At 34.4% G+C, this 15,618-nt stretch overlaps 2 protein-coding genes and 1 non-coding gene across 3 annotated transcripts; all 3 read right to left on the minus strand.

Annotated features, from left to right (window-relative positions):
* Nucleotides 1-1,705: 1,705 nt before the first annotated feature.
* LOC133306386 (protein ELC-like) lies at nucleotides 1,706-4,684 on the minus strand. Its single transcript, XM_061506698.1, has one exon. The coding sequence runs from the start codon at nucleotides 4,464-4,466 to the stop codon at nucleotides 3,240-3,242; it is 1,227 nt and encodes a 408-aa protein (XP_061362682.1). The 5' UTR covers nucleotides 4,467-4,684; the 3' UTR covers nucleotides 1,706-3,239.
* A 3,591-nt stretch (nucleotides 4,685-8,275) lies between these two features.
* LOC133306414 (U1 spliceosomal RNA) lies at nucleotides 8,276-8,436 on the minus strand. The gene has a single exon (XR_009750890.1). It is a non-coding gene; the product is annotated as a U1 spliceosomal RNA (small nuclear RNA).
* A 2,666-nt stretch (nucleotides 8,437-11,102) lies between these two features.
* On the minus strand, nucleotides 11,103-14,796 carry LOC133306413 (uncharacterized). Its single transcript, XM_061506728.1, has 2 exons — nucleotides 14,550-14,796; nucleotides 11,103-11,390 (listed from the first exon to the last, which is right to left on the minus strand). Exons 1-2 carry the CDS (start codon nucleotides 14,699-14,701, stop codon nucleotides 11,312-11,314), a joined length of 231 nt encoding a protein of 76 aa, XP_061362712.1. The 5' UTR covers nucleotides 14,702-14,796; the 3' UTR covers nucleotides 11,103-11,311.
* Between the last annotated feature and the right edge of the window lie 822 nt (nucleotides 14,797-15,618).

Below are 15,618 nucleotides of genomic sequence, written 5' to 3' on the forward strand. Positions count from 1 at the left end.
TAAATAAAAAGTAAATTCTGATAAATAAAAAGTAATTGATTAAATATTGTAGTTTCAGTTAAAAGAATACAATGTTATGACAAAATAAGTTTAAAGACAAATATTTTCTCTTAATTTTTTATGACAAAATATTAATGAAAAAACCATATCTTGACAACTTTCAACCCTTGGGTGGAGAATTGCATAGAAACTGTAAGGATTCGAATCCATATCTTGTTAACAATAATTAAAGCAACAGCAATTAAGGTAAAATGACGTGAAATTTGTTGTGTGGAAAATCTTTTTTCAATTAATTATTTAGCCTCTATTTAAAAATTCAATCACGTTGAGGCATGGGCAGAAGGAATATAAAATCGCAGAACCCAGGTTTGACAATTAACAAGTTGGTTAATTGTATTCCAAACACTAAAAAAGAAAGGCATGCGCATCAAGTTACAAAATCTACGTAAATTTATTTTAACCAATCCAGGAAGTAACTCAGCATATGCCATATGGCAGCAAGAGCAAGAGGTGTAAGTGTAACCAATTCCAAATAAGTGGATGCAGACAAAGGAATGGCAATGCCATAGGCAAAATGGAAGTCTCATATAACGGTCAAGGTTTGGTTAATGGATGAACAAGATCTATATTATTGTAAACTCAAACAAACCCATACGGCAAAGAATCAAAATTATTCAACATGTTTTTCTGCCTCTACCTTTCTTCATTACCAGTACAAAGGGAAGAAGACAAACGAGAGAGGACGAAATGGAAACATAACATTGCTGGGCGAGCAGTGGCTACAAGTAAAAAGACCGCAAGAGTCTAGAGATGATAACTTGAGAGATATTGACTTACAATGTAACATTAAAAGAAAAATATAAATGGTTGGTTAACATGATACGTCCCATTCTACTTTCTTTTGAATCAAAAAGGTCAGTTAACATGACATTTAAATGGGAAGAAGCACTGGCATTCAGTACCTTAGTGGAAGCAGAAATATTTCTGGGGTCTCCCTTTAAGATGAATCTCATTCTTCAAACCCACTAGTCTTTTTTTAGGGGGTGATAGAGGATTTTTTTTTTAAAAAAAAAAGATTGGATCAGATAAATGAAGACAAAACTTGCTTTTAAATTCTTTGCGGGTGAAGAAATTCACTACAGGAAAGCACTATGTAACCCGATAAATAGATAAAAAGAGAAAATTGTTACTGAATTGAATATCACTATATCCTTAAATAGCAGATAAAAATGGAGGGGTGGGGGACCTGACTCAACTCCATACATTCTTTTGTAGCAATTTTCATCACAGACATGGTAATAACTAGATGCTTTAAGGGCGATGTGGAGGAAAAATAATGGCTGTTCACTTGCAAAGTAAAGTATCACTCCAAAAATTTGAAATACTTCATCTGAGACCATTCATTATCACATTCCTTAACACGTTCTACTACAAAAAAGGACATTGAAGCAGCTTTGAACAAATTCTAAATTGAAAGAATTAAAATCATATGGCAAGTAATATTTTATTATGTAAAGGCAACATCTGATACAACAATGATATATTGGATTGACATTAGACAAGTTCAACATTTCCAATTGGCAATGCATTCATCCAACCACAAACCACACAGGAAGACCCAATGCAGTCATTCAACGAATATACTCAAGCTTGAATCAAAATATGGTACATGTCAAGAACTAACCGATCCTAATAAAACAACCAAGACAAGTGTGTCCAGTAAATAGTACTACACACCAAAGCCGGGAGGCCAAGCTGCTCTACCACCCCAAGACTCAAAAGTGCACTTTTGTAAAAAAAAAAAACAAGGTGAATAACCCTTGTATGGGAAAATTCTGAGGTGATTATCCTCCAACAATGCCCTACGATGGCAGTCTCATAGCTTATTCCCACACGTGAATACCCAATGTTTTTCTTCTGAAAGCAAAACCAAATGGCACTGCATATTCCAATAATACAACTCGTGGCTGGTTTTCCAAGATCTCATAAAGCAAAGGCTTCCCTATTTCCAAAAATCCCTTCCAATTTTCTTTTCTCTGCCTCTTGAGTTGTGCAAATCCAAAACCTACAACTTCATCAAGCATCGGTCACTGACTAATTTTGTAATGGAACAAGATAACCTTACCAGAAACAGCCCATTCAATTCAGTGGTTTCTCTGGAAATCTCACGAATTATTCAGAAGAAGCCTTCTATATTCTAATGTACAGAAACAGAATTGGATTGCGTGAGAAGTAAAGTCACCATTGGTAATTTACTACCATCAGTTAAAGACCAATTGAGCAAGTTAATTTAACCAACAGCATCATCATTCCTTCTCAAAGCGAATACTTATATGATTGTGATTTTTCATCGAATGACTATTCATCTATTGTATTTTGGTGTGTAGCGACATGGGGGCGAAAAAAAGGAAAGAGAGGGATTGAGTTTCTCTCGCTTCTGGCATAGCGGGCCCTGGCGGGAGGTTGGAACAAAGACACATTTAATTGTAAATTCAAATGTGACAGATAAGAAAAAATCATATATCTGCACGGCCAATTTTTTGTTTGTATCACATCACAAACAATCCCACGAACCCACCGTTTGTTTGGTGAAGTAAAACCCACCCCGATGTTTAATCTAGTTCAATTATCGATAGTTTAATCTAGTTCAATTATCGATAGTCATAAGATAAACAAATACTTCTCGCCAAATAAAATAGACACAAACTAAAGCATACAATTTCACAAACACTTCCCTTCTAATAAATTTTCAAATTAAATGCAAGTAAATTTCTACCAGCACAGCAAACGAAGTATTGATATTTAGTTATTATGTAAATAATTTGAAACAGGCAAGGCAAGGCAAGGCATCTATAGAATCAAGAAAAAAATATATATATCCATTATAATATACCCATTGTTTGAAGACACAACGTGGAACAAATATATGATCAATAAGCATGTATACTCCTAAACAATAAAAAAAACTTGAGTTAACAAGCTCTTAAACCAAAATTTTCAAGAAAATCATATCATTATGTCTGTATAAGAACAACAGTACAGTCTCAAGCCCGCAACAAGTTCTGTGCTCAATAATTCCAAATTTGTTGAAGGCTATAAGGCTTACTAATTTATGCTATTGGCTAGAAGTACGAAAGTAAAGTGAAGAAACAAATAGCAATCTGTACCCAGCAACCACAATGAAGGATTTCATCAAGTGAAAGACCCTCTTCAGACACAAACGGAGCAGCCATGTCCTCTCAGCTATTACCATAATGATGAATCCGAGTAGCCATGTTAGCAACCTGAGCCTGCAACTGAGCAGCTCTAACTTTGGCTGCCGTAGCTCGGTGAAAGAACTGCTCCCTCGACAAAGCCCTCACACTCCTTAAGTACTGATCAAATGGTACAGCCCCCACCTGAACAGCCTTATCCAATGCATAAAGAGCATCTTCAATAGCCAAATCAGCAGCAGTGCACTCAAGCATCTGTTTTGAAAGCACATCCACACACTCAAAAGCATCCTCAACATTCTCCAAATTCCCCAACTTCTTCCCTTGGTTATCTCTCAACCACCCCTCCAGAACATCAGTATTCATCAAAACCATCTGAAGTTGCTGCTCAAGACCTTCCATCTCACCCTGCATTTCCCTCAAACCCTTATTGAGATGCTCCTCTCTCTGCTTCAACACCGCCTGCAAATTAAACAACCCCTCCATCTCAGCCTCCCTGGTCTTCCTCAAACCAGCAACATCATTATGCGCCATCTCCACAAGCTTATTAATCGCATTGCGCTTAAAAACCTCAGTGGGGTCCTCGGTATGAGGAGGCTGAGGAGGAGGCTGGACCCGAGAAGCATAAGGGGAAGGAGGGTAAGTCCTGGGAGGAGGGATATGATGATACCCAGATGAAGAAAAACCCAAATTAGAGGATGAAGTTCCAAAATTTGGATTAGGGTTAGGGTTTGGGTTAACATGGGGTGATGGGGCTCTACGTTGGGAATAAAGAGGAGGGTCACGGCCAAAGAGTTGGCTCAAAGAGTTAACAAGATCAACCAAATTGGAACTAGGGTAGATCCAATTTTGCAAATAAGGGGCAGAGACTAAACCAGAAGGGTTAACATGAGGATGAGGACGTTTGATGATCATGTCTCTGGTAGGGTTCACATAGACACAAGGTGGGTGACGAGGGTAAGACTCCATGAGCCATATAACGACAGGGATGTTGTAAGTCACGCCTTGGAAGGTCATGGGTATGGTTCCATCAGCTTGGAGGAGGTTAACGGAGCGACCGTCGTTGTGTGTAAACGTCGCCGTTTTGGGTTGGAGAGAAGAGAAGGTGGTCGTGAGAGCCACGAGTTGCTGGCGGATCAGCCACTTTGTGTCCTCCGAGTAGGGAACCGCCGATGGACCGCGCTGGGAGAGGACGGAGTTTAAGAACTGTTGCGTGACTTGGGGGTTCGGCGATTGAACCGCCGGTGGCACCATGGCTATGGCTCTCTCTCTCTCTCTCTGTGTGTGATGAAAGTGAAGATGGATTTTGTTTGAATTCGGGTTCAAATTCGGAAAGTGTGAAAGAGTAGAATGAAGAAAGGAAGAAGAGGTTGATGATCGGTTATGAGAATTGAGAATTGAGAATTGAGATTGCTTACAAGGAAGAAGACATTCCTTAGCGTTAGCGACCTGGTTTACGCGTGATTCAGAACTTTCGCATTTCACCCCTTTTTTTATTTTATTTTTCAGAACTGCAAATGGTAAACCCCAAATAAATGTCAATTCTTTTTAATTTTTGTTTTTTAAAAAATATATACTCTTTATTAAATTACTTTAAAGAGATTTGAAGACATTAATTTTATTTCATTTTTACAATTATGATATTTTCAGTATTACGCAGAATGAAAGGTCCACTGCAATAAACAAGCTCAAGAGACCTAATGGCAAAGACTTCATAAGTATTTAGGGAGAGTTGGGTTGAGGAAAAAAAATTTGAATACTAGAAAAATGTAATTAATAGGGAAATGGTTGAAAAGTGATTTTGGTAGAAAAATATAAAAAAAGTTGATTGGTTGACCGAAATATTACCAGAGAAATTTATTTAAATTTGTAAAATCTATATTCGGGAGAAACTTCGCACCTGTTTTTTCACTTCCTCATTTATCTCAAAATACCACATTTCAAGTAGTATTCTGTAACAGTGAATTTCATCCAAAAATCAACACATAAGTCATTTTTCCATCTATCCTATTTGCCTAGTATTTTTTTCAAAAACCTGAACCAAACGTAGTATTTTCCAATATCCACTTACACTTTCTCATCAATCCCAAAATAAATCTTCTACCAAACACTACTTTAATACCAAAAAAAAATAAAAGTTAAAAAGTAAGGAAACATGTATGTCACAAGTACATGCAATTACCGTGACATTCAACTGAACTCATAAGCCTCCTCGAGAACTAATTATTGAAGGACAAAACCAAGCATGTTACAAATAGGATAGACTAATAAAAACACCACAGTCCACCAATAAGATTAAATATCATTATACTAAGGCGATACAAGTAAGACATGTTGCTACTATATAATGAAGAGTCAAAACTTAGATATGATCATCTTCACTAATTTACTTAAACTCATTATTCAAACACTCATTTGTGCGTCAAAGTGTCTTGCAAGTACCTCATATGTTCCGAGTAAGCATATCTCTCTAGCATTAGTTTAACCATCTCGTGGATCCATCCCATAGCCTGACAGATCCCAATATAAGCTAGTGTTGGAGAGATATGCTTGCAAGAGATGTGTGGAGTACTTGCAAAGCACTCTGACGCTCAAGTCAGTGCTTGAATAATGAGTTTAAGTAAACTAGATAAAGTTGTTATTCAACAAAAAAAAAGTAAACTAGATAAAGTGATCATGGGCTTTGAGCCTTCCTTATATAGTAGCGACATTTATTTTTATTGGTGGATTGTGATGGTTTTGTCAGCCTATGTCATTTGTTAGATGTCTATTGACAAGCTATGATGTGTAAGTTTAACTAGCGTTTTATGTCTGTCCTTCAATCATTGGCTCTTGAGGAGATTTATGAATCTCGTGTTGTTGTCATTTTAGTCATGTCTATGGGACTCTGTCTAACATACATCTTACGTTACTCCTTAAGTCTTTGCCAATGGGCCTTTTGGGCTATTTAATGGACTTGATCCTTAATCTTGCTTAATATCGATCCAAATTAACTGCCCCAAATTGTTGCTCATGTTAGCATAACGAGCATCATCTATTATTATTGTGAGATCATATATTAGCAGCATTGCTCCTCTGGATGTGGTAAAAAGTAAAACTTTAAAAATAAAGCAACAAGTAGTTTGATGATTATATAAAAATTATTTATTTAAAGAAATACACATTTAAAAAAATGATATAATTTAAAAAAAATCTCTTAAAATTATAAGAGCTCTTATAAAAATATATTTGCTTTAATTTCTACTTAAAAGAAGAAAATAAGCTTAAAAAAAATCCCACAGACACTAAGAAATAATTGATTAGACTTTGAATTGTCAATTAATCATCATTTTTAAAACGTGTATTAATCATCTTCTTTCATCGCATGACACGTGTAGTAGATTTTAGGGATTTTTACTTTTACCATTTCTCTTCCCCTTGTGTTTCTAGTCTACTTTCTTGCCCCCTAGCATCCCTTCGCAAGGTTTGAGAAAGGAGGGAAACTTATCATTTTATCCAAAACACACTCTTTCCCACGAACTCTCTGCCTTGTCTCTTGCTTCATTTCCTTTCTTTCAAAGCTTTCTTAATGAAATATTTAGGAATTTTTCTTCTTTTTCTGGTGCATTTGTGTTCGTGCTGCTTCAAGGCTCATACATAAAAGGGTTTAAAACTTCCAAGTTTTTCATTAATTCAGGTATTCACTTTTTCTTTCACCTTTCTGAACTTGTTTTGCATTTTTAGGCTCTCTTATGCGTTTCTGGGCTTAGGTTGATTTTTGGGGTTACTATCTTCTATTGAGTACAGGTTTCTGGTTTCTTTTTTAGTTCCTTCATTTATAAATTCTATGATTCAACCTAAGTCTTCATGTTAATATATGGCATTCATTTTGAGATGTAAAATGTCTACTGAACAGAAAAGGAACACTTTTGCTATTAGCACAACCAGAAAAAAATAAACTGTTATAAGACAGCCAATCATTTATCAAGGGAAAATAATTATATCTATGTTATAGGAAATTGATTGTAACATGTTATAGACACAATTAATATGGACTTTATCAATTTTTTATTTTATTTTAAAATTAGTGGGATTCATCTCAGTTATGTCTATAGCATGATATAATCAATTTCCTATAACATGATATAACTATTGCTCTCTATTAAAAAAAAAAGGAAGCCTTTTGCAACACAATCCATGCGTTCCGCTGTCACTCCGTTTATGATATAATTTGCTACATGCTGAGTTAAATGAAAAATTGCAGTGTATCAAAAGAATAGGCAAAAAAATTGGAAGAGTTATGATTTTTATTGCATATAAACTTAGGGTTATACTTATCAGATCAACCAAATTATTGTTCTACACATACATAATAGAGTTAGGTTTCATTTCTATTTTTTTTTCTCCAAGTCCATTTATAATTTTATTTCTATGACATAAATAAATTATTTCAATAATGTAAAAAAAAAAAAAAAATCCCATAAACTTATTCACATCAAAATAAAAATAAAATTTATTGGTTCTGTCAAGCATCCTATTTCCATATGAATGTTTGCTCTAGGATAAATCCACAAGCTTAAATATACTTTGAGCTACGTTATCATACTAAAAGAAAAACAAATAAGTTTAGGAAGTTTCAAATAAAAAACAAATAATAACGTATACCAAAAAAAAAAAAGTAACATTAATACGTAGGATTTAGAATGAAGTAACTTTCGTTTCATTGGCTACTCGTTCAAAGAAAATAATTTGTTTCTTTTTCATCTGCTTCAGAAGGATTTACCAAGGGTTTTGTACGTATATAATTCGCGCTATGCTTAGTTAATATACGTTAGCCACACTGACTACGTATTGGAACGCGTCTAAGGCTATCGTTATAACCAAATAAAATAAACTTGGTATTACACAAAAAGGTCGGCCCACCAAAATTACAATTAACCTGTTTAGCTAAGGAATAATGACTACACCTATCCTACGCAAAGAGCTAGGTTACCAAGGCCATCATTATAACCCAAATAAAACATCACAAGCCCAAAAACTTGGAAGTCGAAATATAGAACCCAAAAAATTTGAACTTGAAATTGGAAGGGGCCGCGCGAACGCAGGCCCCCACTATCACAAATTATGACGTAGGCTCCACCACTTGGGTAGACCTTAGAGAAGCACCCCTCCTAAGTGCAATGGAGGTCACTTCCCTAGGCCATGGGCCTTCTTGATCACCCATTGACCCCGTCCAGGTAAGTATGTTTTACAATCCCACACGCTTTAGTTTTATAGTGCATACTCCTCACTACTTCACCTTCACCTAGGCGATGTGGACTCTGCACTGCTACGTTTCTGCGAATCTTATAACACCATTCTCGCTAAGATATGGATCTCTCCATCTACAATCAACACAATAGCATTAATTGAGATCCTTTGTTTTACTGCACAAAACAATAAATCACGAGAAAAGACCAACCCGAATAAGCTAGACTTACTTTCGTGTTCATTTTATCTTAAATTCTTAAGCTACTCGAATTTAAAGAACTAATATTAAGTAAGCCGAGTAGTCGTTGAAGATCGATGGCGAAGATGTGCAAGCTGGATGTGATATTTGCAACTTGCAACTAATAATTGACTCGGTTATACTGAGCTTGTTGAGGCTAATTAATAGCATGTCGACGTAATAATCTGACTTATATGTGTACTTTTTACTCTCGTTCCCATGGTTTGGAGGCTCAACTAAGTGGGATTTTTCTCCCACGCGATGAAGGCCATGGTCATAGTGATAATTTCTGTATTTGCAATGTTAATTGGTGAGTGCTAAATTCTGATTAATAGCAATTTCATTTTGATTACCATCCACCTTAACACCTTATGCTATTGCTACTACGCACTCTTTTGCACGTTGTGGGTGGCTGAGTCCACTGAGAATGTGGAATTGATAATTCATATAATTGCCGAGTGTGGGCCTTATCCTGTTCATATTGTGGACCAAGATCATTTGGGCAAGTGATGGAAAAGCTAGTTCAGATCCGTTTTTGTTCAGATCCGTTTCAAGGGATGACATTAAATTCCTTTTCCTAATGAGAACCACAGTCATGCGAATCAAAAGCTAGTTCCCTTCACCATCCATCCAATTGTTGCTGATTTGGGTGAGATAGCGAAGGTTTTAATAAGGTACATGGTTCTTTAATAAGGAACATGTTTAAATATTAGAGAATAACATTCAGCATCTGTGGCAGAAAAAAAAAAAAAACGGCCACAGAGAGTGAATCAAGAGTGGGTCTATCATTTAATCTATTTCTCTCTTCTCATGGGTTTCTCTTTCCTTGATTTATTCTTTGTGTCAGGTTTTTTTTACCACAGACACAAAAATGTTATTCTCTAAATATTATTACCTCACCCTTTGAGCACTAGTTATTAAGTCATGTAGCTAGTCCAAATGTTTATAGCGATTGGTCGAAGAAAAATTGGATCTAACCACACACGACTAAGCTTGTTCCATGTACTGTTTGATAGGTGTTTGTGACGGGATCAACTAGGTTGCTACGGGATATAGATCCATGGATGATTGAATTCGCATTGGAGATATTTGCTTGAGATAAATGGAGATATCTACAAGGCATTCTGACACTTAAGAAGTCAGTGTTTAAATAATGAGCTTAAATAAATTAATGAAGATGATCATACATGAGTTTTAAGCTTAACAAAACTATTATTCAATAATATATTCGTTATTCCTTGTTTTAGTTGTCTTTTATCACCTCTTGCTTATCTTAAATTAAAATATCTCAAGAAATTAAATTTAAAAAAGTGAGACATTTTGTGAATTTTTTATTTTTTAAAAACTATATTGACTCCTTTTTGTTTTGAGGCCATTTATGATTTAACCAAAATGACGCAAGAGATAAAAGAGTAACCATTTTCACTAGTGAAAAGCACAGGAATGTTATTGAGATATATAGTCCTACATTAGTTGTATGAGCAAGTAATGTGGAATTTATAAGACCTTGAGCACTCTCACCCTTTGATCTAGCTCTTGGGGTAATGTATCCCAAGTTCTTTACATGATATCAGAGCAATCAAAATCACGAGTAGTATATCCGTCCATCGCTTTGGAGCCTTGCATACTAAGGGTGGGAGTGGACATACGGTTTATCTTTATTTGTTGGCCCGAGCATGCATTTATATTAGTGTTCAAATTTGGTATCATCATTTTATTTATTTTTATTTTTTGGTAATCATATCATCATTTTATTTTTAATACAAAAAATATATATATTTCATTTTAATTATTATTTTGAAAAATTATTATTTCATGCTCTAAACATACCTCACATAATATAATTTATTATTATTATTTTATATGTTATACTCCAACCGAATTAAACATACACGTTAACATATATTTCATAAATATAACAACATTTTAAATTAAACATAGGAACATCAGAAGTATATAAATAATTTATTTACACCTAAAAAGATGTATTCATTACAATTAATATCTAATTTTTTTTAGTGAAATATGTTAATTATCACCTTCCTTTTATTCTTCATATCATTATTTTTTTTGGATACAAAAAAGTTTAAGTGGAGTTAGACACCGGTATCTCACTAAGATGTTCGAATAGATAACCAAACTGTTCACCAAAAAAAAAAAATAACCAAACCAGCAGAGTATTATAAGTTATAACGTGGGTTGGGATGACTAAAACCACCAACACGCCCTGCTTAAATGATTGTTACACTGACACACCCCATAGCTGAAGGAAAAGAATGGGCAAAATAAGTTAAGGCATAAATTTAGATACAGCCATACAGGCCTTAGAAATAAGGAATTTCCTGATATCACCGAAAGTCTAAAAAAGGTTATAGCAAGATGATTCTCAGCAGTCAAATGGTGCAAATATGCTAAAAACTGGGCATGTGGAACAACCACAACTTTCTTATTATTGGTAGATATATAGAATATAAGGGTTTTTCAAGGGTTATATTTACAGACATTGATGAAGAATACATTTTAGTTTTTTAAAAAATAAAATAAAATATGTATATATTAAAAGACAGTAAGAGAGAAACACAATGAAACAACAAAATCACTGCATTAAACATCCCCACCACCTGCATAAACATTAGTGCTTGTCCTCCTTAGGAATGTCTTTTGGAGGAACCTTTGATTCCAGTTCTTTTGCAGTGGACTTCTCCATGACCCTGAAAAACAGCAAAAATCATATTACAATCTATGAATTATGTCCTTAATAAATAACCATCACCTAAATCAACACTGGGTGGGAGGGAGAAAGAGAGAGGGGGGCAAGGGGAAGACAACAGAAAAGGACAGATACATGTGCATTAAAATCATAATCAAAATATCCATTCATGGGCCAATTTATCATGATATATCCAGTTCACGGTTCAAATATCATCAACAAATGATAATCATCACCAGTCCCATTTAAAGCCAAGCATTCATGATCATTTACCCATATTTAGGAAGTTAAAAAATTATGAAGAGGGAAAGGAATTCAGGGGAACAATTACCCCCTCAATCACACCTTTTATTACCCCTTGAAATTGAGGGCTAATGAGGAGGAGTAGCTTTATTGTTTATTAAAAGAATTTTCATTATCATTTTATCCCCTAAACAAATTTTGTGTTAATTAAAATAAAATTATACAGGTCATATTGAAATTTTACTCATAACCTTAAACCCTGAACCTAAAGCCAAGCATTCATGACCAATTACCATTATTTAGGAATTTAAAATTAATGAAGATGGAAAGGATTCAGGGGAGCCATTCCCTGTCAATCACACCTTTATTACCCTTGAAATTGAGGGCTAATGAGGAGGAGCATGTTAGTAGCAGCCCCCAACTAGCAAGGTGAATGCGAGAAGAAATAAGGATGGGCCCAACAATCCACTTGGACCAGGCCTTCCTAGAAATAATAATTAGAGTTAATTGAGGTTAGTAGATATATTAGATAGTTATTTGATATTAATTGATACTGTTAAACATAGTAAATGGAGTTACCTAATATTAATTGATGGTTAGATACTTGGATATAGTATATAGAGTTACTTGATATTTCTAGATACAGTAGTTAGGATTACCTGGTTTTGGAGGCTATTACTCTAAATTGTCAGTGGTTAGGATATAAGGGAAAATAAAGCAGAGAGCATAGATATTTATTGAGTGAAGACAGTTGAGGGTGTGGGACAGACCAGGCTCTCGAATTCCTGGGAACAATCGCTTGTAACCATTGTTTCTCTTCCTAACCACCTTGGGATCTCCATTAATGCAAGGGTAAGGGAAATCATATCAATAAAAGTCTCATCTTTTTTTCTTGGTTATTCCCTAATCTCCGGTCCGGTTCTGTCAAAATAGCTTTATTGCTTATTAAAAGAATTTTTATTTACTATTTTATCCCCTAAATTGTGATAATTAAAAAGTTTATACAGGTGATACTGAAATTTTGAACACAATCCTTTTTCCTTCATCCTTCTTTGCTCATTAATCATCCAAACATGGGAAGGCAACTCTTTTCTGTTCAAGCCATTCCCTTTTGATTTTATCTCATCTCATCCCCTTCTTTCTAAAACTTTCAGAAATAGCCTAAGTAATTAAAAAAGTGGGGTAACCACTTCAGCTCTTCTATCTTTATAACTTCACCACGATTTCAATAGGTTAGCATTAAACCAGCTAAAAGGCAACCCAACCTAATCCTCATGCACCCCTTCTACCATTCATACCCATTAAATATTAACAATTACAAAGTTAATATTACCCCAAATAATGTACATAATTTGTCATCAGAACTAAAACGCTTTTTTCTTTGTTTCACAAGTTGATCATAAATAGTTGTCACTAAAGAAATCACAAAAACTAAGAATTTTCTAAATCCTAGATGTGTTGTAAATTCATTTTTTAACAATGCCTTCTTCAGCTCTCCTGATTTGCTTTATATATATGTATATATATACATATAACTTCATACAAAAATGTAAGCCATTAAAAATGCAGCATTGCACAAACTCTCACAATATATTATAGACAATCAATCCAACCCAAAGTCATCAAATTATTATCTGAAAAGATTCATAGCTTACATTTTTTTCTAGTGTTCACTCAATGGACCAGAATATCATATGGAAAACAGTACACAAACCTTTTCTGAGTCTACTCCTAATACTGCTAATTTAACAACCAACTCAATAAATATAAGTGAAGTGATTGGCACGTTTATCTAATATTTTGGATGAGCAGTTTTATTTGAAAAATAGGATGGATCCAACCATCTGCAGTTGTTTTGTTTCCCCTTCCCATCAAAAGGAAACGGGCATGATCTAGAGGGTTCTTTTACAAAATTTTGTGATTCATTGGTAAATCTCTATCAGTTAATAACATCTCCTTTGTAAATTACTAAAATTAAAAGGGGAGACCATTCCAGAAATATACCGAAAAGTTAAAATAACTATCTAGAACGGTGGCTACGTATCATTGAAATAGCCACAGGAGAGCTTTGATTACTTTCATCATCATGTCTGCATATTATGTTGCTGATTAGTAAGAACTTGAAATAATTCTAAATTTGGAGCAAATGGTTAAATTCATTCCTCCAACCACTGGCTCATACCAACAAAGGGAAAATAGGATTGCCATTTGCCAACACCAAAACTAAAGCATATCACCCAAAACAACTTTAGCAGCATATCAATCACAAGACTAAGGCATCCTGCATCCCAACCACAATACACTATAAATATGAAGCTAAACAATACCTCACATAATTCTCATCAACCTCTCGAGTCAAAGAGAGGGAAAATAAGAAGAAAAGTAACAGAAGGTCACCTCTCTTTAGCCCAACATCAGCTTCACAAATCTTTCCAGCAATATAAATTTTCTAGTGCATAATTACGTTAGTTACAAGCTAGTGCAACCAAAAAAAGTGCCTCACACAAGCAAGCAGGAATAGCTACGAATAAAAACATATCAAATACAATTCACAAGTCTAAAGCAAGCACATAACATTAAGCTAGCACATTAGCACAATCGAAATGAACCTCCAATCAAGGAAATAAATAGCAAAATATGTATATAGTAACGGATTCGGATCCCCTTTATGTTCTGATCAATGGTTTATGTCCAATTACATAATTAGAATTTTACTCCTCCAATTTTATCAAAACCCATATCCCAGCTTCCATTTTCACATGTACAAAATTCAAAAAGGGGAAAAGAAAACAAAGACCCAAGCTCAACCCATAATAAACAAGGAAAAGCGAAAAAACCCAGTACCCAAAATCCAAACTTTTTCACAAACAAAAATCTCCTTTCACACAAGACTGATAGATAGAAAAGGGAGACTTACTTGGAAGAAGTGGCGCTTTCTTCTTCTAGCCACCGGCGAATGTGCTTGACGTTGCGCTTGAATATGGATGCAGATTGCTTCACATCACTCCTCAGAAGAAGAACGACGTCGCTCACACCGGCTACCGTCAGCACCAAGTTCGTCAACGCCATCGCACGCCGATTCACAAACTCAACTATCCAACTCGGAATGCACTGATCTATGCTGGCAGGAACGACGGTGTAAATAGGTTCGGTTAATTTTTTTAGATCTTGGTGTTTGTAATTTGGGAAAAATGTCTATCATTTAAAAGGATGGTCCTTTTAGATGAATGTAGTGTTTTTTTTCAAATTTTAAATTACAAATTTTTCCCTCCACTCTTTCTCTCCCATAGTTTGTTTCATTATCTCTCTTAAAAGGATATAAGTGTGTGTCCTTTAAAAGGACACACACTTTTCCCTTGTAATTTTGAATGACCCAATTCTGTCATTTTTAATAAATTAAATTACGTTCGTTTGAGTGTGTTTTGTCATTTTTTTTAATTTATAAAATTAGAAATAAAAAGAAAATAGAGGAGTAAGAATGTAAAAACACACCAAAACGACGTAGTTTCATTAAAAATGACATAACTTTGTGTCATTTAAAATGACAAATATTTTTCCCATTTTTTTAACTTGGATACATCTTTGTGAAAATTATTAGGCCTCTTTGGCCTTTGGTCCATGTTACAAATTTATTCTGAGATCTATTTAAAAAGTAAAAGTCTTTATCTATATTAGATGATCTGTTAGCCTGTCTATATTAGATGATCTATTTAAAAAGTAAAAGTCTTTATCTATAACAGAGAAATCTCAATAAATTTTAAGGGATAGGGTGAGATTGTGAAATAAGCATTTTATTTATATTTCTTACTAAAAAATCTCACGAAATTCGCACCAATAAAAAATTTATTAGAATCGTTAAATTTTTGAATATCACAAGATTATTTTTTCATTGTTTAAAATCTTGATTGAGTAACAACAAATTTGGACTCTAAAATAATATTTTAAAATCCTAATCGAATATCACATGACTTTTTTTCAATCCATTA

This window comes from Gastrolobium bilobum, unplaced genomic scaffold (assembly GCF_033153095.1).
Source record: "Gastrolobium bilobum isolate Gb01-03AN ecotype WA unplaced genomic scaffold, APGP_CSIRO_Gbil_v1 utg10835, whole genome shotgun sequence".
Taxonomy (NCBI): Eukaryota; Viridiplantae; Streptophyta; class Magnoliopsida; order Fabales; family Fabaceae; genus Gastrolobium; species Gastrolobium bilobum.

Coding starts and splice junctions, on each gene's coding strand:
- LOC133306413 (XM_061506728.1), bottom strand. CDS start 14,701: ATGGCGTTGACGAACTTGGTGCTGACGGTAGCCGGTGTGAGCGACGTC. Junction 11,391..14,549: donor GAAAGCGCCACTTCTTCCAA/GTAAGTCTCCCT, acceptor GCTGTTTTTCAG/GGTCATGGAGAAGTCCACTG.
- LOC133306386 (XM_061506698.1), bottom strand. CDS start 4,466: ATGGTGCCACCGGCGGTTCAATCGCCGAACCCCCAAGTCACGCAACAG.